This window comes from Gigantopelta aegis, unplaced genomic scaffold (genome assembly GCF_016097555.1).
Source record: "Gigantopelta aegis isolate Gae_Host unplaced genomic scaffold, Gae_host_genome ctg2018_pilon_pilon:::debris, whole genome shotgun sequence".
Lineage (NCBI taxonomy): Eukaryota > Metazoa > Mollusca > Gastropoda > Neomphalida > Peltospiridae > Gigantopelta > Gigantopelta aegis.
Genome location: NW_024532821.1, coordinates 72,455 through 94,073, shown reverse-complemented (window position 1 = coordinate 94,073; position 21,619 = coordinate 72,455). Strand labels below are relative to the sequence as shown.

General features: G+C 35.8%; 1 protein-coding gene across 1 annotated transcript in view; it reads right to left on the bottom strand.

Annotated features, from left to right (window-relative positions):
• The window catches only part of LOC121391262, a 65,359-nt gene that overhangs the window by 38,634 nt on the left and 5,106 nt on the right, over positions 1-21,619 (bottom strand). Inside the window, exons 3-4 of the mRNA XM_041522950.1 lie at positions 17,986-18,123; positions 9,400-14,526 (exon numbers count right to left, since the gene is read on the bottom strand). Coding sequence (XP_041378884.1) covers positions 9,400-14,526; positions 17,986-18,123 — 5,265 coding nt within the window. The remainder of the gene's footprint in view (positions 1-9,399; positions 14,527-17,985; positions 18,124-21,619) is intronic.

Below are 21,619 nucleotides of genomic sequence, written 5' to 3'. Positions count from 1 at the left end.
AATTTTTAAAGTTGTTTATATTAATACATGTACTATCATGCACCATCGACCGAACAGTGCTCCAGCCATGGTCCAAACATCCCAACAGCCAATCAATAGTTACATCTTCCATTTTATCCAGAACACCATACTTCTGGTCACATGGATACGGAGTGCAAGACAACCGATGGGTGAGCCCAACCGGTGAGGTCAGGCTAAGCATTCATGAAAAGAGAAACACTCAAAAGATTTCTCCATTTCTTTTCATCTTAATCTGACCTCTTTACCTATTTGTAATATTCAACAGGTAGGAGGTGGGATTGCAAACCAAGGTTGTGGAAACTCCCTTTAGCAAGCCAACACAGGAATATCTGATACAATGGAAGATTATAGCAACCTAACCAAGACTGATTTCATTAAAAAAATATTGCAGTCCATAATATCATTACAATATTTATCAGAGATAAAACCACACAAGTAGTTATTTATTAATGAATCCCAATGTTCTGTGGAAACCATCAACATCCTCGGTTGAGATATCCTGATAATAATGAATAATGATTCATGAAGACTAAATTGATGGACCAAAAACAACCAAATAGAATGTTTTTTAATGGCATGTTGCAGTGAAGAGATATTGACACAGCCAATGCTCTCAGCTTGTGAGGGTTGTTAACCTTAGGTAGGTCAAGGCATGTATCTTGACTGGCATCAAAATAGTATTTCTCATATCCTTAAGACGTTTAGAACTACAGAAAATAAAAAAATGCTTGCAATTCTGACGAAACACCTGCGTCCACCGAATATAAGAACACAAAGTCTGAACAAGACACGGTGACAGAACTGCTGAGTCACATCAACAAAACCTAACCTGCTCAATATCTAAAGCATGAAAGAAAGAAAGAAATGTTTTATTTAACGATGCACTCAACACATTTTATTTACGGTTATATGGCGTCAGATATATGGTTAAGGACCACACAGATTTTGAGAGGAAACCCGCTGTCGCCACTATATGGGCTACTCTTCCGATTAGCAACAAGGGATCTTTTATTTGCGCTTCCCACAGGCAGGATAGCACAAACCATGGCCTTTGTTGAACCAGTTATGGATCACTGGTCGGTGCAAGTGGTTTACACCTACCCATTGAGCCTTGTGGAGCACTCACTCAGGGTTTGGAGTCGGTATCTGGATTAAAAATCCCATGCCCTCGACTGGGATCCGAACCCAGTACCTACCAGCCTGTAGACCGATGGCCTACCACGACGCCACCGAGGCCGGTCTAAAGCATGAAGTTCAGAAACCCTAGCAGACATAGCAAAACAGAGTATTCCGGATGTAATAATCACAAATCATAAAACGATCCTATATTGTTGATAAAAATATCAAAGAAAAATCGCAAAAACTTCAAAGTGTAGTTGACCTATATTATCGACGCTTGACCCAGATACAATACTTCGCGGGACCAACTGCCAGTGATTTCTTCTTCTTTCACTCCCTCAATAAACATGTCAGAAGAAGTTAAACAAATATAAATTCATGATTCCGATAATAATGTTTTCAACATTTACTTGTGCGACATCTCAAGTGACCTATTGCGGTAGGGAGCACATTTTCTACGTCCGTTCGGACTACTGTGCGTCACGCATAAACGTTTCACGTTTTTGACTTCTCAAAAATGTCTTAATCAGTTCCAGCTACATTTTGTGCCACACATAAACACATTCTGACCTCCCTCTCCAAGGGCATAAGCGACAGGGCCCAAAATGATTTTTTTTTTTTTTAAATGAAGTGGTATAGGCCTAAGCGTACGGGCTCTAATTTTTGTTGGGGATGCTGGCAGATTTCTGCCAGAGTTGAACGAAAATCCCTGAATCTGGATAACAACAATTATTCATATTAGCTTTACTGCCAAACAGCAGGACCTCATCTAGCGGGTAGAGGCAATGGTGTGTGTGTGTTTTATTTTTTATTTAACAACACCACTAGAGCACACTGATTTATTAATCATCGGCTATTGGATGTCAAACATTTGGTAATTTTGACATACTAGTACCGTATTTGACCGGAAATAAGCCCAGGGGCCCCAAGACAACTCATTGTGAGCTTAGCATGGGGTGGGCTTATTCCCAGACAAGGGGCCAGTTTTGTTGAAAAAATATAAAATAATAATCATTAAAATAAATAATAATAATTAAATAAACTAGGAAGAAAACAAAAATATTCAGTAGCACATCTATTAATTAGTGTTCCGTTAATAAATAATAATTGTTTATTAATTAAATTGGGTTTTTTACTAGTATCTAATTATCAGAAACACACCTTCTATGTTACAATTACTTACCAGTGCTGTTTATTTACATCCAAAATTTAATGCTGCGAAGACTTAAAACAACAGCAATTAACAACAAACTCAGTAGCATATACACATGTTTCTGACACAGGCAGCCAGCTGACACTACAAAGAGTTGTCAATCTAGGTCCTTGTTCTTAGCCAATCAGTATATGGTATTTGCCTAATTAGCATTAACTGCTGACCCAGTGTGGTGGTAAAAATAGACATTGGTTTTAGTTCAGACTTGGGCATGAGTACTTCAAAGAAATACTGCAGGCATGAAATTGAAAACAATGTTACACACTGTTACTGTTAGACTGCTAAATCTCACTGGTGGTAAAATATTGTATTACATTTGTGTTTAATTATCTGCAGGAGGTATGACCTTTTAAAAGAACTTTGAGCAAACTTGCAGTTTCGTGTTATTTATAAGGTGACGAAGTTGGGGATGGGCTTATTTATGAATGAGGGCCTAATTTCTTAAATGCTATCAAAACGGAGGGGGGCTTATTCAAAGACATGGGCTAATTTCCGGTCAAATACGGTAGTCTTAAAGAGAGAACCAGCAATTTTTTTTCCATAGTAGCAAGGGGTCTTTTATAGCCGCCATTCCACAGATTGGATAGCACATACCACGGGCTTTGATATACCGGTCATGGCGCACTGTATAGAACGAGAAATATACTTCAGCTGTGAGACACTACACGGACGATGACACTCGAGATCCACTGTCAGACCTCATTAGTAGCAAGGCATCTTTTATATACACCATCCCAAAGACAGGATAGTACATACCACAGCCTTTGATATACCAGTCATGGAGTACTGGCTGGAACGAGAAATAGCCCAGTGAGCCCGCAGATGGGAATCAATCCCAAACCATCCGCGCTTTACCACTGGGCTGCGTTCCGCCCCTGGTGTAGGAGGAATGCATTGGGGGGGGGGGGGGGGGGGGGGGGGGGGGGGGTGTTTAAAATAATAGAAAAATAGTTTATTGATACTGCTGTTTTAAGTATGTAACCTCCCTGAAATGACCGCAAAATGGTGTCTTGCACCTTCCATTGGTTCATTGTTTAAATCCTAGTTACAGCCCTGAACAGCTATATAGGGTTGCAAATGAATCACTACATATTTTTACATGGATTACAACTAATATTGTGTCAGAGTAAAATGATGGAAATACATGGTGAAAAGGTTTTAGGCCAGCTCATTTGCCTGAAGTGCTATACCTGGATAGTATTCAAATAATATATAAAGGCAAATAGATGACCAGTGTATATAACTTGTGAATGTCCCCTAGGTGGGGATGGAGTTCACAATAGTTATATAGAAATTGCATATCCGTGACCCATTTTCTTATGAATTTGGTCATTCTACCCCTCTCCTAAGGGTGGGGCACAAATAGGGGGAAATTAAGCCAATTGTCTACCCATTGAGCCTTGCGGAGCACTCACTCAGGGTTTGGAGTCGGTATCTGGATTAAAAATCCCATACCTCGACTGGGATCCGAACCCAGTACCTACCAGCCTGTAGACCGATGGCCTAACCAAGACGCCACTAAGGCCGGTCTCATATAGACAAATGCATTTAAACTATTATGTCTTCAGAAATACTAGACCATTTCCAACCAAATTTATTTGGTAGTTGCTCTCACCCATGGAAAACCCAAAACCATGAATTTGGTCATTTTATTCCCCATAGGAAAATGTGCCCCACACTCCATGTGTTTGGTAGTTGTGGTCAGCAATTTACTCAGGTGACCGTTTTGATCTATTTTGTATCATGCATAAGTGTTCAACACTGGATATATATTATGTATACAGTACATATTTAATTAGGGCTCACATCTTGATGTTTGTTTCTTTGGGTTTAAAACATTTTTTTAGGTAAATGGACATTTTACTTCCTTTTTTTTTACAATTGTGACCATGTGAAGCACTATTGCAAGTATCTTGTGTCACAATAAATTACTGAAATGCATAAAATCCTTTTCACTATTTCTATTATTCTAATATCAGTGTCCAGGGTTTCTGCCAGAGGGTATGAAGGGTAAAATTATGTACCCTAAAATCTTGGGAATTAATGAATACGTTTTAATAATTTTTAGAACGATTATAGTAAGATAGCTGCTGCTTAAAGTTTGTACATGAAATGCAGTGTCCAATTTCAAAAGATTCCAAACCCCATAACCGCCTAGTAGTGGCAGTTATGATCTGGAGTTTTCAAGTACAGTAAAGTACGTTTAGAACGAACACGCTTATAACAAACTACCGGTTAGAACGAACTGATTGTAAAGTCCCGATTTTCTCCCCTATATATTAGTAATACATTTTAATGTATAGAACGAACTATGTATAGCGAATTAACTGTTAAAACGAACCAATTTTGTGGTCCCAAATAGTTAATTCCAGTGTAAATAAGTGTTTACATAACGAACCGTGAATACCGGAAGCATACCGTATCAAACCAATCAGTGTAAAATGCTGCAAAGCCGTGGGATTGACCGCACTAAAACAACAGCCTAAATAACTTTTGTTTGTCTGGACTTGGGAACAGGTATCAATTAAGGGATTAAGTCACTAATTATACCGGAACCGTTACGTATCAAACCAATCAGTGTTAACGGACAGCTGAGCCGTGAGATCAACCGTACTCCAAAAACAGTCTGACACGTTCAACTCAATATATATATACAATGATATTAATCAGCGGTAATTAATGGGATTCTCTTTGTTTGTTATAAATCCGTGTCAGTTTTTCGTTTTTGAGTGACATCAATAAGGCATTCGACAGTCAACAGGAGCACTCAGTTTCCATCTTGACGGCAATCAACACAGCCCATCGTGCTTGGCATCACGTGACCTCATCGTGTATCGTGAACTGTTTTGCAAAGGGTGGGTTCAAAAGTGCTGCGTGTTCTGAGAGTTCTGACGACGAAGACGACAACACCCCGTTAGCAAATCTACAGACAGTGTGGAATGAACTCGTGAGAGCCATGCCAGTGCCAGATGGTGTCACTCTGGAAGATTATCTCACTGCAGATGAGCAAGTTGTAATCACTGAACAGCTGACAGATGACGACATCGTTTCAGAGATTATCGGAAAACGAGACGGCCACAGTGATTCTGAACCAGAGGACGATACACAGGAGCCACCCGAACAGCCAACGCCCACAGCAGTTGAAACGCACAAGGCACTCGAGACAGTCAGACTGTTTTTTCAGAGCAAAGGAGATATTCGATTGCCAGTATTTGACAGCATTGCGGACATTGACTCAGCATTAGAAGTTATGCGTCCAACGCTAAGTAAACAAACCACGATTAGTGATTACGTGACGAAACGTGATTAGGTACATGTAATTCACTAAACTCTTTTGATGTGATCTTTCAGTAATGTTTTGTTGTATTTATTGATTGTAATAAATGATATATTTTTTATAAATGTCTTATAATCACCAAGGCATTTTTTTATTTTTTTTACTATTATATTGAGTTCAAAATTCAAAATGGCCGACTTTCGGAATAAAAATTACCAACTTCTGCAAATGTGTACAACGAACTACTGTTATAACGAACCAATGAAGCTGGTCCCTTGCAGTTCGTTATAAGCGTACTTTACTGTACCCTCAAATTATTGATTACTGGTGTCCTTTACTTTTGACCCAAAAGTTGCATGCATACAGCAAATCGTTTCCAGTTTTACATACTTTACCATGGTAACCAGTAGTTTGCATTGGTTACCATGGTAACAGTTTCGATCTGGGTACCATGGTAACATATAGTTTGGAACTGGTTACCATGGTAACAGAATGAATAAGCTTCATATATCTTTTGTACAGACATATTACAATTATGTCACTATACATTGGTTTTTTAGAAATTTGTTTTCTGTTTTGCATTGGTTACCATGGTAACAGAATTCACAATTTTCACCCTTTTCTTGTAAACAGCTGGGAGCTTATTATTACATCATTATACAGTGATATGTATTCAAATAAATTCATTTAAAACATTTCATATGGGAAACGGTTCCTCTTTTTTGCATTGGTTACCATGATAACAGAATTAATAATGTTCATTTGAAAATGACAGGAAGTGAAAGGGCATATACCTTTTTTTAAATCGTGTGTCATTTGACAAAGATATATAAAGTAATAGAGATAGTATACATATTTTTAGTGTCTAGGTAATGTTGGACACAATGTCCACAAGTTACAAAAACGCGTTGATGGTAGTATGTGCATTTGACCCTATTATTCAAAAACAAAAGTGGCTGTCTCCTTAATTCTTTTTCTAAATCGAGTAGTATGGTTAATAGATCACATCAAAGACTTAAATTAAAAGCAAAATATTAGTTTTAAATTAAAGTTTTCATAATTATTAATGAAAAAATGGTATATTGAAAGTTGCAGCTGTCTGTTGCCATGGTAACATAAATAATATAATTGACTATAAAATGTTAGCGTTATGTAGGTGGATATTCTTAGTATATACATGTATGTGTGTAATTTCATGCTGAAATGTCAACTGATTTTAATAATATTACCAGAAATGTATAATAGTTAAATGTTGGACATTATGTTCATAATTTACAAAAAATGTGTTGATAGCCAAATGTGCATCTGACGCAATTTTTCAGAAAAACCGTGGTTGTCGACTTAATTTTTTCTTTACATCAAGCAGTATGGTTAATAAATCACAGCATAGACTTAAATTAAAAGAAAAATATTAGTTTTTAATTAACCTTTTCATAATTATTAATGAAAATATGGTATATTGAAATTTGCAGCTGTTGCCATGGTAACATAAATAATATAACTGACAACAAAATGCTATAATTTCATAGGTGGCTTTCCTTTGTATATGTGTGTGTAATTTCATGTTGAAATATCAACAGGTTTTAATAATATTACTAGAAATGTATAATAGTTAATGTTGGACATTATCTTCATAATTTACAAAAAAGCGTTGATGACAGTATGTGCATTGCACCCTATTATTCTGAAAAAAAATTGTCGTCTACTTAATTTTTTCTTTAAATCAATAACTATGCTTAATAAATCACAGCATACACTTAAATTAAAAGAAAAATAGTAGCGTTTTATTCTTGTTTTCTTAATTATTAATGAAAAAATGGTATATTGAAATTTGCAGCTGTTGCCATGGTAACATAAATAAAATAACCATCTACAAAATGCTATCATTACGTAGGTGGATCATTATGATATATATGGGTGTAATTTCATGTTAAAATGTCCATGGATTTTAATAAAATTACCAGAAATGTAGAACAGGTGAAAATTCTTTAAATTTAGCAAAAAGAATGCGGCAGGATAAGGGTTAATTTGTGGCACTGGATGATGGTCCTGATAAATTTATCAAAAACAAGCATTCTGAGAATACTGCTAAAGTAATACAGGTCCCCTACCGGGCCCAAAAAATTTTCACATCTCCTAAGTTCAAGGGCCATAACTCTGAAAAATGGGTAAATTGCCTTGAAAGTTAAACTTGATCTGTAACAGTACATGATACAGCTTCATGTATATATAAAACATTTCATCTCAATATCTTCAGGCATTGAACAAAAAAGTTCAGAAAACTAATTTTCCCATCTCCTAAGTTCACAGTATATCTCTATGAAAAATGGGTAAATTGCCATGAAAGTCAAACTTGATTTCTAACAGAACATGTTAAAGCTACACACAAAATTTTCAGCTCAATATTCTGAGGTACTGGGGAGGGGAGTCTGGAAAACAAATTTGGGTAAATCTTGATTTCTAATGGTATATGAGATAAATTTGGGTAAAACATGATATATGAAAATGCTATACACAAAATTTCAGCTGAATATCTCGAGGCATTGTGAAAAACAAACATCCAGAAAACTATATGTGGGACAGACAAATGGACGGATAGACAGACAGACAGACAGAAAGGAAGGACAGACGGATGGAGATGGAACCGATAGTCCCTTCCAGTTGGATCGGTAGAGCACTAATAATGAAAGAATTTTGTATCAAATACAGGAAGCAATATTCTTTACATAAATGATTAATTTTTATGAACATAAAATGCATGTGCAGTTATTGCTGCTGCAGTTATTGCTGCGTAATTTTCTCTCAACATATACATGTAGTTAACATGTGAGCTGGTACAAATTGGAACTTTTGATATACCTTGTATGAACATGACATTAGGAGATAGGGGTAGGCCTAGCTCCAAGATAGAAAATCAGAAAGAAATGTTGCACTTTAGCAACATCAAAAGTCTTCGTGCAACATTTCTGTCTGAAGTTCCAGTTACGCTATCTTCTAATGTCGTGTTCCTAAGAGGCATAAAAAAATTCAAATTTGTTCCAAGAAACATGCTGAGTAAAAACTATGCACGTGCATACATGTTCATGAACATTAACCATTTACACAAAGAATACTGTTGGGTGAATTCAATACAAAATGGGGTACTGTTTCATTATTCAATTTTTTTTTTATCAGGACCATCAGTGCCACAAATATAAACATCAAGGATTTTTTTTGCATTTATGAATTAAGACATAGTGTTCAATTTCACAACAGTGAAAATTCTGCTGTGTTCAGCTAATAATTAATGGTATTATGGAGAAATACACCAAGTCTTGCATATAAAATATATTTGACTCTCAACTTGAGTAATGTGTGCACATGTATGTGTGTGTGTGGGTGTGTGTGTGTGGTGTATCATGCAGATTCCCCTAATGTATTTGGTAAGTACATGTATAATAAGCAATGCAGCCTAATTTAAATATCAATCTATGTCATTTTTCTTCTCTTTTACGTTTTGAGAAATACATTTTCTAAGTTATAGTCATCATATATTGATGTTACCATCCAATTAATAGCTGATTATTAATAAATCAATATGCTCTAATGGTGTCGTCAAATAAAACAAACTTTAAATGTTAATATTGACGTTATAAAACTAAACAGTTGCTCTAGAAACATTTTGTTGCATTTAATTGTGATCAAAATTATTAAAGTACAGAATACTGGACACATTATATAGGATTAAAGTTTCTACCTGAAAATGCAAAACAGAAACATTGGAACATACCTTTTAAAAAGTCAGCTGGAATGAGTTCCTGAAGGTTCTGCGTTGCGTCATGGACTGGACAAAGTAGCACATCAGCTTTCATCTTCCACATATCTCCCTTCACAGCAACAACACACACACCATTTGGTGAATACCAAGCAGCCATTTCCTGATTTTTGATGACAGAATCTGATTTATGACCATGTTGAGACATTCCATCAATTTCAATTCTGCAATTATGCTTTTCCTCGACACTAGAGAGCAGGGGTTTTCCATCAGGACTCAGCAAATCTGATGCAGCCAGTTTATTAATCGGAACAGAGAACTCTAATTTAGATCTGCTTTTATTATCATCAACCAGCACATTGCTTTGAGAGGGTATGCTAGATTCTTGCACAGATTTGTTGGTAAAGGTGGTCATTGTTTTCACAACAGATTCTTTTGGTGTTTGTTCATCTAGAACTGGACTCCTAGCATATTTATGTTTAGCATCTGTTTCTTTGAGGGCATTTTCATCTAAGTTATATATCTGCAGATTTTCCCCTTTAACATTGCCAGTAACATGAGAATATGCACTGATCTTTGTTGTAAGCTTCTTCGACTCTTCAAATGGTGAAGCTATTACAGTCTCCTGTGTTTTTGGTTTTTCACCATCTGATGTAGTATTCCTTAAGGCAGCAAATGATACATTATTTTCTGATTCTTTTGGTCCATTTGATGCAGTATTGTTTGAGACAACAACTGATATATCTTTTTTTGGTTGTTTTAGTCCATCTGATGAAGTATTTTTTGTAACAACTGATATATCTTTTTTTGATTCTCTTGATCCATCTGCTATTCTGAGATCTGGAACAAGTTGTGCAACCTCCAGTTTTTGTGAACTGTTCAATGTTTTCTTTACAACTGCTAATGTTTGTTCCATTATATCTGAAGTTCCAGTGATAATGATTTTGTTTGACTTTTTCTGAAATATTATCAATACCTTTCCACCATGAAGGTTTCTTTCATTTTGAATATCACTTACTACCTGAAAAAGATTCAACTCAGTTTCACTTCCAATGGGCACTTTCTCCACCTTAATAATTTCAATTAATCTTTTTTCAAAATCCTCAATACAATTGTTATGAAAACACAGTACTCTAACAGCTTTTTCTTCAAGGCACCATTTGCATAAAAAGCCATCTTTAAAGAGAATATTTTCAGTTTCAAATCGAGCCTCTTCACTTTTCAGTAATAACTGCGACACACTTTCTTTAAGTTCAACTTCTACCATCTCATTTTCAATGTCTGTCATCAAACTTTTCAACTTTTGTACTGCAACTTGGGTTTCTAATTTCAAACCACGCAAAGTGAAACCATTCCGATCTGTAGAACATTTTATTCGAACATTTGTATCTTTATCTATTGTTTTGATTTGTACTTTTTTTTTTTCTTTCAAAAAAGTAATCTGGTGATCTGAAAGAGGAAAGAATTCTTCATGTTCTGAGTAATTGTCTAAAATTTCTTTCAGTTTAGATGTCAGTACTGCATGTTGGTCACCAGCTATCACTACAAGATAAAACACATTACCTCCTTGCTCATCAGTGGGAATGATATCATACCGTAAACCATCCAAAGACTGGTCTGCAGCAAGTTTGTCCTGAATATCTTTTACAGTTAAATGTTTAGGATTTTGCAAACTGTGACTGTCTATAACAACAAATTGATTTAGTGAAGACTGAACTGTCCCTGGACTGATGCCTTGTTCAAAATGAATAACAGATGAAGAAATATCAAAACTCAAAATTGTCATTCCCATTTCCTTCAGTTTGTTGATGAAGTCTAGTTTGGCTGCTTGACACGAATGTAAAAACTGTAATTTTAGAGAGTGGCATTTCACTGCAGTGGTGGTAGCACCAGTATCTGTCGTTGTACTATTTTGTTCTTCTAACATTTCATCCACCATTTTGCTGACACCTGTTTTCACATTCTGAACATCACGCCCAATGCCCTTTAAGGTAAATCCATTACAGTCATCCTTTGTAAATGGCTCAATAATAACTAGATATTCTTCTTGCAACAAGTCTAGAATCTTAGTTTTCAAATGTTGAATCATGTCCATGTCAAAGTCTGCTGGCAACAAAATATCATCTGCAATACAATCATTCATAACTTTCTTCAGTAAGCTGCACAAACTCGCATCAATATCTTTGGTTCCAACAAGTGTTATAACATTATTATTTAATTCTACATACAGTTTTCCATCTCTTCTTATTTTTTTAAGCAACTGTACAAAGTCATTTGTTAAAAAATTAGTTGGTTTGTTAATGTTTACATCAATAACATAAGATACAAACAATTCTGAAAACACATGTTTAGCTTTTTCCCCAACAGACTCATCTTTAACTTTTATAGAAACTGTTACTTCATCTTCAAACACAATGTCAAGATTATTTTTCTTCATTTCAGTTATGACAAAAGCTTTAACAGATTGACTTTCACAAAGTTTAATTTGTTGATGATTAAGCTTTATCAAATAATTCATGTATTCACCACTACTAAAGCTTTCTTTTTTGCATTTGTGTTTACCACACTTACTCAATTCTCCTTGTGTGTGTTTGTCATCAACTGCTTCGTCAAGCTCTCCTTGTGTGCGTTTGTCATCAAACACTTTATCAAGCTCTCCTTGTGTGTGTTTGTCATTAACTGCTTTATCAAGCTCTCCTTGTGTGTGTGTGTCATCAACTGCTTTGTCAAGCTCTCCTTGTGTGTGTTTGTCATCAACCACTTCATCAAGCTCTCCTTGTGTGTGTTTGTAATCAACTGGGTGATTAAGCTCTCCACCAACACGACTAAGATCTTCTTGGGTGTGTGTGTCATCAACTGGGTGATTAAGCTCTCCACCAACACGACTAAGATCTTCTTGGGTGTGTTTGTCACCAACTGGGTGATTAAGCTCTCCACCAACACGACTAAGATCTTCTTGGGTGTGTTTGTCACCAACTGGGTGATTAAGCTCTCCACCAACATGACTAAGATCTTCTTGGGTGTGTTTGTAATCAACTGGGTGATTAAGCTCTCCACCAACACGACTAAGATCTTTTTGGGTGTGTTTGTCACTAACTGGGTGATTAAGCTCTCCACCAACACGACTAAGATCTTCTTGTGTGTGTTTGTCACCAACTTGGTGATTAAGCTCTCCACCAAAACGACTAAGATCTTCTTGTGTGTGTTTGTCACCAACTGGGTGATTAAGCTCTCCACCAACACGACTAAGACCTTCTTGTGTGTGTGTGTCACCAACTGGGTGATTAAGCTCTCCACCAACACGACTAAGATCTTCTTGTGTGTGTTTGTAATCAACTGGGTGATTAAGCTCTCCACCAACACAACTAAGATCTTCTTGTGTGTGTTTGTCACCAACCGCTTCATCAAGCTCTCCTAGTGTGTGTTTGTAATCAACTGGGTGATTAAGCTCTCCACCAACACGACTAAGATCTTTTTGGGTGTGTTTGTCACCAACTGGGTGATTAAGCTCTCCACCAACACGACTAAGACCTTCTTGTGTGTGTTTGTCACCAACTGGGTGATTAAGCTCTCCACCAACACGACTAAGACCTTCTTGTGTGTGTTTGTCACCAACTGGGTGATTAAGCTCTCCACCAACACGACTAAGACCTTCTTGTGTGTGTGTGTCACCAACTGGGTGATTAAGCTCTCCACCAACACGACTAAGATCTTCTTGTGTGTGTTTGTAATCAACTGGGTGATTAAGCTCTCCACCAACACAACTAAGATCTTCTTGTGTGTGTTTGTCACCAACCGCTTCATCAAGCTCTCCTAGTGTGTGTTTGTAATCAACTGGGTGATTAAGCTCTCCACCAACACGACTAAGATCTTTTTGGGTGTGTTTGTCACTAACTGGGTGATTAAGCTCTCCACCAACATGACTAAGATCTTCTTGGGTGTGTTTGTCACCAACTGGGTGATTAAGCTCTCCACCAACACGACTAAGACCTTCTTGTGTGTGTTTGTCACCAACTGGGTGATTAAGCTCTCCACCAAAACGACTAAGATCTTCTTGTGTGTGTTTGTCACCAACTGGGTGATTAAGCTCTCCACCAACACAACTAAGACCTTCTTGTGTGTGTTTGTCACCAACTGGGTGATTAAGCTCTCCACCAACACGACTAAGACCTTCTTGTGTGTGTGTGTCACCAACTGGGTGATTAAGCTCTCCACCAACACGACTAAGACCTTCTTGTGTGTGTTTGTAATCAACTGGGTGATTAAGCTCTCCACCAACACGACTAAGATCTTCTTGTGTGTGTTTGTCACCAACTGGGTGATTAAGCTCTCCACCAACACGACTAAGATCTTCTTGTGTGTGTTTGTCACCAACTGGGTGATTAAGCTCTCTACCAACATGACTAAGATCTTCTTGTGTGTGTTTGTAATCAACTGGGTGATTAAGCTCTCCACCAACACAACTAAGATCTTCTTGTGTGTGTTTGTCACCAACCACTTCATCAAGCTCTCCTAGTGTGTGTTTGTCATCAACTGGGTGATTAAGCTCTCCACCAACATGACTAAGATCTTCTTGGGTGTGTTTGCCATCAACTGCATAACTAAGACCTTCTGTGTGTGTATTTTCAAAATCATCCCATATCTTCTGTAATGTATTAATGACTCGATTTTCAGCATCATCAAGAAGATTCTTTTCAGTAATAATATACATTGCACCTTGAACAAATATTACAGATATTGTCTGTATATCCAATAAACTATCAACATTTTTCTGGAAATAATCAACAACTTCATGGGCATGTCCAATTCCCACTTTTCTGTGTGAAAACAAGTTTAGCTTGCTTGTAATAATATTTCTGACAAACTGTTTCCAATCAGGAATCCATAAACCTTCACAAAATGTGCCACATTCAGTGGTGATACTGTTATTTGATGCAACATCTATGGTTGTTTTACTGGTCATTAATTGTCTTTCAATGTCTTTAATATGATCTGTCTTTTTTAAGTGTATCCAGTAAAAAAAATTAAAATCTAAATATTCTGTGTCTGAAAATGAATGAATTTCCGTACAGGCAACAACTTGTTTATAATTAAAAGTAATTGGACACTTTTTTTCCCATTCTGACAGGTCTTTAACTTGATCTAAAAGAAAAAAAGAAAAAAAGAAAAAACCCAACAACAATGAACAAATTCCTAGTACTAAATATGATATAAAAATTACTTTACAAGAGACTTAACTTTGTAACTACTGGTAGCAAGGTTATCATTTTATTTATTATCAGTTTTCTTTTATTGTGCTGCATTTAAAATGAAATATAGAAACCAGAGGTATATAAAAGGTTGGGGTAGGGCAGTGTTCTAACTAGGATTTTGACAGGGCAGAGTGCTAATTTAATTGTAGGGTATTTTTAACGCAGAAGTCATATTTTCCAGGCAAGTGTTGGATATGATTGAATTTTTGACATTTATACCAAAAAATATCATACAGGGTTTTTTAAAGGTTTCTTTTATTCCTGCTTCCTTTTAATTTAGTAACAAAATTATTATTCTTAAATTTGGATTTTTTATGAAAAAGTACATTCATAACTGTATTTAATATTATTGTACCAATGCATTAAATATAAACATGATTAAGCCATAATTAATCATTACAAAATGTTGGATCACACAAAAAAAGAACAATGAAAAATGGTCTATTGGACAACAAACAAAAAAAAAGGTCGGTCTTTGGTCAGTCAATGCAGCTTTTTAAAAAAAAAAGAGAAAAAAAAAGAGCATGGATTGCACAGAAAAGTTGGGTTTAGATTGATACCGAAATAAGAGGCATATTTAAATTGAAATCAGAATGCACATCTTGGTTCATGTGCGATGGCATTTTGGCTCCAAATGTGGTTTTACATAATATATCATAGAAAGAAAAGCCCCACAAAAATCGTCATACTGTCATAAAAAAAACAAAAGTTGATGCACAAGGGTCAAAATCGACATGCACACGCTGACCAGAGACCAGAAATTTATTTTGTTTGGCCTTGTGTATATGTAGTATTTATTCCATTTATGACCGGCCTCGGTGGCGTTGTGGTTAGGCCATTGGTTTACAGGCTGGTAGGTACTGGGTTCGGATCCCAGTCGAGGCATGGGATTTTTAATCCAGATACCGACTCCAAACCCTGAGTGAGTGCTTCGCAAGGCTCAGTGGGTAGGTGTAAACCACTTGCACCGACCAGTGATCCATAACTGGTTCAACAAAGGCCATGGTTTGTGCTATCCTGCCTGTGGGAAGCGCAAATAAAAGATCCCTTGCTGCCTGTCGTAAAAAGGTAGCCTATGTGGCGACAGCAGGTTTCCTCTAAAAAACAGTGTCAGAATGACCATATGTTTGACGTCCAAGATAAAATAAAAAATCAATGTGCTCTACTGGCGTCGTTAAATAAAACAAACTTTTTACTTTATTCCATTTAATTATCACCCACAAATAAAATAAATAAATAAAATAATTAAAAGAAATCTATGAATGAAAAATAATGACAGAATTATTAGAAAAATATAGCAAGAAATAAAGGAATTTATAAAAGAACAAACAAATAAATAAATTGGCATATGGATACATTTGCAACTGCATTTAATTTCTGACACTTTAAAAACACTATTATTAAAGGTCACAGTCTAGAATAATTTCATTAGCAAGCTTTTGCAGACGAATGAATGAATGAATGAATGCTTAATGACATCCCAGCACAAAATATATATATCGGCTATTGGGTGTCTAACAATGGTACATTAATACATTGCATATAAATGAATTGATGATCAACATCAATATTAAAAACTTCTAAATTTAAGTCAATTAAAAACAGTGTAAAGAGATGTGTAAAAGTATAAACAGTGTTGCAAGTTTTACTTGTGCATTATTATAAAGATGCAATTAATGTTGTATTTATAATGGCAGGTTATACCAGTTAAAACTATAACATGTATCATAATATACTTTAAAAAAACATTACTTTCGATAACTTATTAGTTATGAAAATAAACCTCACTTTTGTTGTTATGTTGTTATCTTGTTGGTCTACTTTCAACTGATTGTTTGCTTTAATTGTATTAGTTACGTAATTTGTGGTCCAGTGTGTGACAGACTGAGGATTACTCATCAATCAAGCTTTTTTAAGAATGGCTGCCTGCTCATTTGCAGTCATATAACGTAACGAAAAACAAAAGAAAAGAAAAAACATGACACAGTTCTGTTGTCGGACTTTCACACCTGTGACCAAATGAGGTAATGTGAAACGTTTCTTAGTTAGGAATTCAGACCTGTAACAACCCTGTACACTGAGCGAAAAGCAAGATTTCAATTTTATTATTTTTGTATGGCAACGAATTAGGGCAGCGTGGCAGCGTTAATCATGGGCAGGGTACAGCACCCTTCTATTTATTGCTACCTAGAACTCTTGGGACGGGACACAGATGACATTTCATGTTTTCAGGTACAAGGAGGGCAGTACGTTGCACAACCATAAAATATAAAAAGGGGCCCATTGTCTAGCTGGACAAGATCCTATTATTGTGCCTTGATTCTTTTTGTAATGCCACCCCATTTATTTGATGTTAGGTATGGCAAACATATATTACAGGCATTATAATTCTCCTTTCTTTCACTTAGAAACAGGCACTTATCTGTCCTGTGGAACTTGAAAATAAGTAGAACATTTCTTAGTCAATCAATGGCCAGGATGGCCATCTTGGATTTAAAAATGATACAAAACTAACACTTTGTCAGGGCTATGAGAGGATCATTTCGACCAAGATTGGTTAAAAACTGTCTGGTGGAACTGGAGAAGAAGTAGAAAATGTCTCAGTCAATCAGATGTCAGGATGTCCAGTTTAGATTGTGAATCGGCCCGAAAAATAACAAAAGTTGACAGATGACGGATGCCCCACCATCACATAACCTCCCATGCATGGTTCTTCAGGCTTGGTGAGCTAATATTGGCATCATTTGATTGCCCTTGACTCCACATAATATAGAATCCACAAGCAATGTTTCAATAGGTGGAGATATAATTATGACCATAATAAAAAAAATTCTTACACTTGTTGATAAGAACACATGCGTTATTTAGTATATTGTTAATGTATGTGTGTTAACAATTTCAAGAAATACGACTGGCTGCTCCTAGGTTGTTACCAGGTCATCAATGCCATATACCCAATGAAAAACAACACAATGGAAATCAATTACACTGTGACGTATAGTTAACCTGACAATCATGTACATGTATGTGTCTGTGACGCTTAAGTCAGCTACAAGTACAGAGGGTTGTAAATATCTTTAGTCGAAAAAGATGTTAAAATTTGCTTAAAACCTGGTTTTTGAGGATATGTAAGAAATAGAATAATACATTCATGTCCGTTAGATACCATTTATCTAACAACTCGTTTAAAAACGTATCAAACTCGCTTTCGGCCACTCATGTATTATTCTCTATTTAAATAATTGAACTGAATTGTGATCATAATTTTAGAAGAAATATGGTATTTTCAATAATGACAATTTAATAATGTCTTTGATATGTTTTTTAATACACATATTTATTAAAATACCTTTACTGATGTTCAAACTGTCAGCTGCCATCGTTTCTGATTGTTCGTGATTAGAAGGTTCCCGACTATCCCATGTCTCCTCTGGGTCATTAGGAAGTGGAACTTTACTTGCCTTCTTTAAAGTCCCATCCACGTCACCTATAGTAAATAATTTAATATAATATTGAAGTGGACACTTCTGTGGAGCCTCCAATGCTAACCATGTAATTAACTCGGTATACTGCTATTTATTATATAATGACCAAGAACAAGATATCTGAATGAAATGAATTTCTTGATATTAAGAAATAAGAATCAATTCATAGTATTATAAGTAGAATGGCACCCATACAGAGAGTACCAATTAGTAGTGGTTTTTTTGTGGGGTTTTCAGTTCATTATCTACAAATTAAATGAGCTTTTTCATAAACATCATTATTATTTTGGCACTACTGCATTGACTTTGTGGTAGCTGGTATTCCAAACACTTAAGACTTGTGGAGACTATAGTGCTCCATTCCATAAGGCAATCTTAGCACCGTAAGTGCATAACTACCGTATGCAGTTATATAGTAACTGCTTTATCCAGTTAGCATTCACTTTTTGTACCTTGGTCATTGGTAGAAGACAACAATTTTGACATCATCAAGTTCCCCAATTAATTATTATTATAGATCTCAAATAAAATCAATATCACATTAATACTAGGCCTACATACTTATTCTGAAAACTGTGAGATTTGTTTTTAAATTCCAAATTCTGTTAGGTTTTTTTTACATGCTATGAACAATTTTACACAAATAAAGCCAAGCCTCCTCCCCCTAAAAAAAAAAAAAAAAAAAAAAACCCAACTAAAGGGACAAAACTTTTTTATGACTTTAAAGGGAAGAATTCATTCAGTTTCTAGCTGCTACATAACTCATCAATACAAAAATGACAACAAACGGTGCGACACATTCACTGTTACCTTGACACTTGATTGCACAAAAAACAAGGAGAGAAGTTAATTATGGTACAACATATCCAGCCATACATTCAGTGACAATGTCACTAAAATACATATGGTCAGCAACTACTTTTACCTGGAGATTTGTTTTAACAGAAGTAAAGTGCATCTTTAGATTGCATCTGTGTGGTATAATTAAAAACCTTTCTATAGTTCAATCTACCAGTAAAAAGGTGCCAGAAAAACTATCTAGCACAAATCCCCTAGACAGTAATGTACTCTTTTCAGTCAATTTCGTTGTTTAGAAAGTAGACAGACATGTCGACTACATTATTCTTTAAGCAAAGGTAGTACCTGACATCACATAATATGTAATACTGCATGCATTCCTTTTAGTGACGTAACATATATCAGGAGTGATGTCACGGTAAAAAAATAAAATGCAGTGAATTTTATAATAATTATATTAACATTATAAGAATCGTTGAACTAGAAAATATTTCTGGCACTTGTCTTTTTGTAGATGGTTTTTCTGACACTCGATAGTTTCAAGAAAATCAATCCTTGGAGCTCCTTGGAGCTCACTAAAGCTCACTCCAACGATTTATTTTCTTGAGACTAAAGTAAAAAAAAACATCTACAAAAGGACTCATGCCAGAAACTATTAATCTAGCACCATGCAAAAGCTGGCTATAATTCAGTCCAGTAGGCAAGAAATAAAATTCTCAACTGTATTTAATAATGGTATTCCAAATGTTATTCCAGTAGCAATTATCGTGTACATTACAGATACTGTAGATCCTTATGTATTGCATCATGAATGTATTGCGATATGCCAACAGTAGCCCAAACTCCACCGATATTAACACAGTGACGAAAATAAACATTGAAAATCTAAATATCAACAATGTCCAGGAAATAAATGAAAGCATCAACCATGAATCTGACCCCAAAAAAGTATTCATCATCGGCAGCAGCACTGTGAGACATCTAAGTACAAGAATGATGTCAAGTCAAAATGTTAATGTCAGGGTGAAAACCCTACCTGGTGCCAAAATTGCTGGTGTATACAAGTATTTGGAAAACAATGAAACTGATATACAAGGCAAATATGACAGTATTGTTTTACATGTTGGTACCTATAATATTTCATCATTCAGCAAAGACAGTATCATTGAAAAGTTTTAAAATCTACTAAAAAGAACTCAAACTTTAGTCAAACCAAATGGTCAAGTGTTTTTGTCAACAATACTGCCACGTCCTACAAATGTGTCAGTAACAAACAACATCGAAGAGATCAATTAATCACTAAAACATCTTGCTGACACCATGCATGTTGAGATTATTGACAGCTATGAAGAATTTGTTACTCAACATGGAGATGTAAGGAAAAACTTGTTCTTTGACCATATTCATCCAAACAGAGAAGGAATTATAATTCTTTCAAACACAATTCTGAGAAGTGTACATGATGTGCTGGGATTACCACTACATAAGAAACATGCTAATTTTCAACAGGAGATGACATATGGGAGGAGAAAGTTAGTAAAACCACTCATCAGTCGACCACAAATGGTACCAATGACACCACTCATCAATCAACCGCAACCGGCACCAATGTTTCTTTCTTGCATGCCACTGTATCAAGGATAGACATTCTCACCAGTGCATCCTTATCAATTCCCTCCTCACACCAGACTGTACGGCCTACGACCCAACCAACCATAGTTTCCCCAGTGGCTACCACCTCCACCACCACCAGGATGGGTCAACAGAGCACCCGTAAGTTAGTTCTTACACTGGCAAATAGGTATTCTGTGTTGGATAGCTTGTGTGGACATTGTGACAGTAATGTGCAAAACTGTTCATGTACGAAACATGTTACTAAACAAAATAGGGCTAACCCTATCACAATAAAAAATAGTTTTAATAGTGTCCAACCAGTCATTTCTGCTACTACTGATGATTCACAACCCATGAAATGCAACTATTATAATTCCCCTGATAAATATCAAGCAACTTGTTGTACCGAGAAATCTGTTAACAAAGGTAAAATATTTTTGTCCACTACAGATTCCCATGTCACTGAAATAAATGTCTACAAACTGCTCCTGCAGTAGATATACCAGTGAAAAGCTTTGATAAATACTGTATTAATAACAAGGACACTTTAGAAGTTACAAATACTCCTCTCATGTTTTTACTACCAGTTGGTTTTATGAATGTTAACGTTAGTCTTCATTTATTTACATATTATTTCATATATTGAAAATGATGCATTTGAAAAGCTAGGAGATAAATGTACTCTTTTTGCCTAATCCATTTAAGTTTACTCAGATAAATGTTGTTCCTGATGTTTCCTGGATATACAATGACGACACTATGTTTTGGTTTTGAATCTGCAAAAGGGTTAACAATAGCGCATCTTAACATCCAAGATATATGACCAAAATTGTATCAAGTTAGCCTGCTTGCTCAAGATGTCAGTATTCTATGTCTAACAGAAAGCAAACTAAACAACATAATGCCAGACAGCATGTTAAATATCAATGGGTTTCATAAACCAGAAAGACGAGAGAGAACTCACAAACATGGTGGTGGTGTTATTGCTTATATAGCTATGCATCTTGCCTACAACAGAAGAGTGGATTTAGAAAGCAATGAACTTGAAGTAATATGGTTGGAAATACTTCCATATAAATGTATATC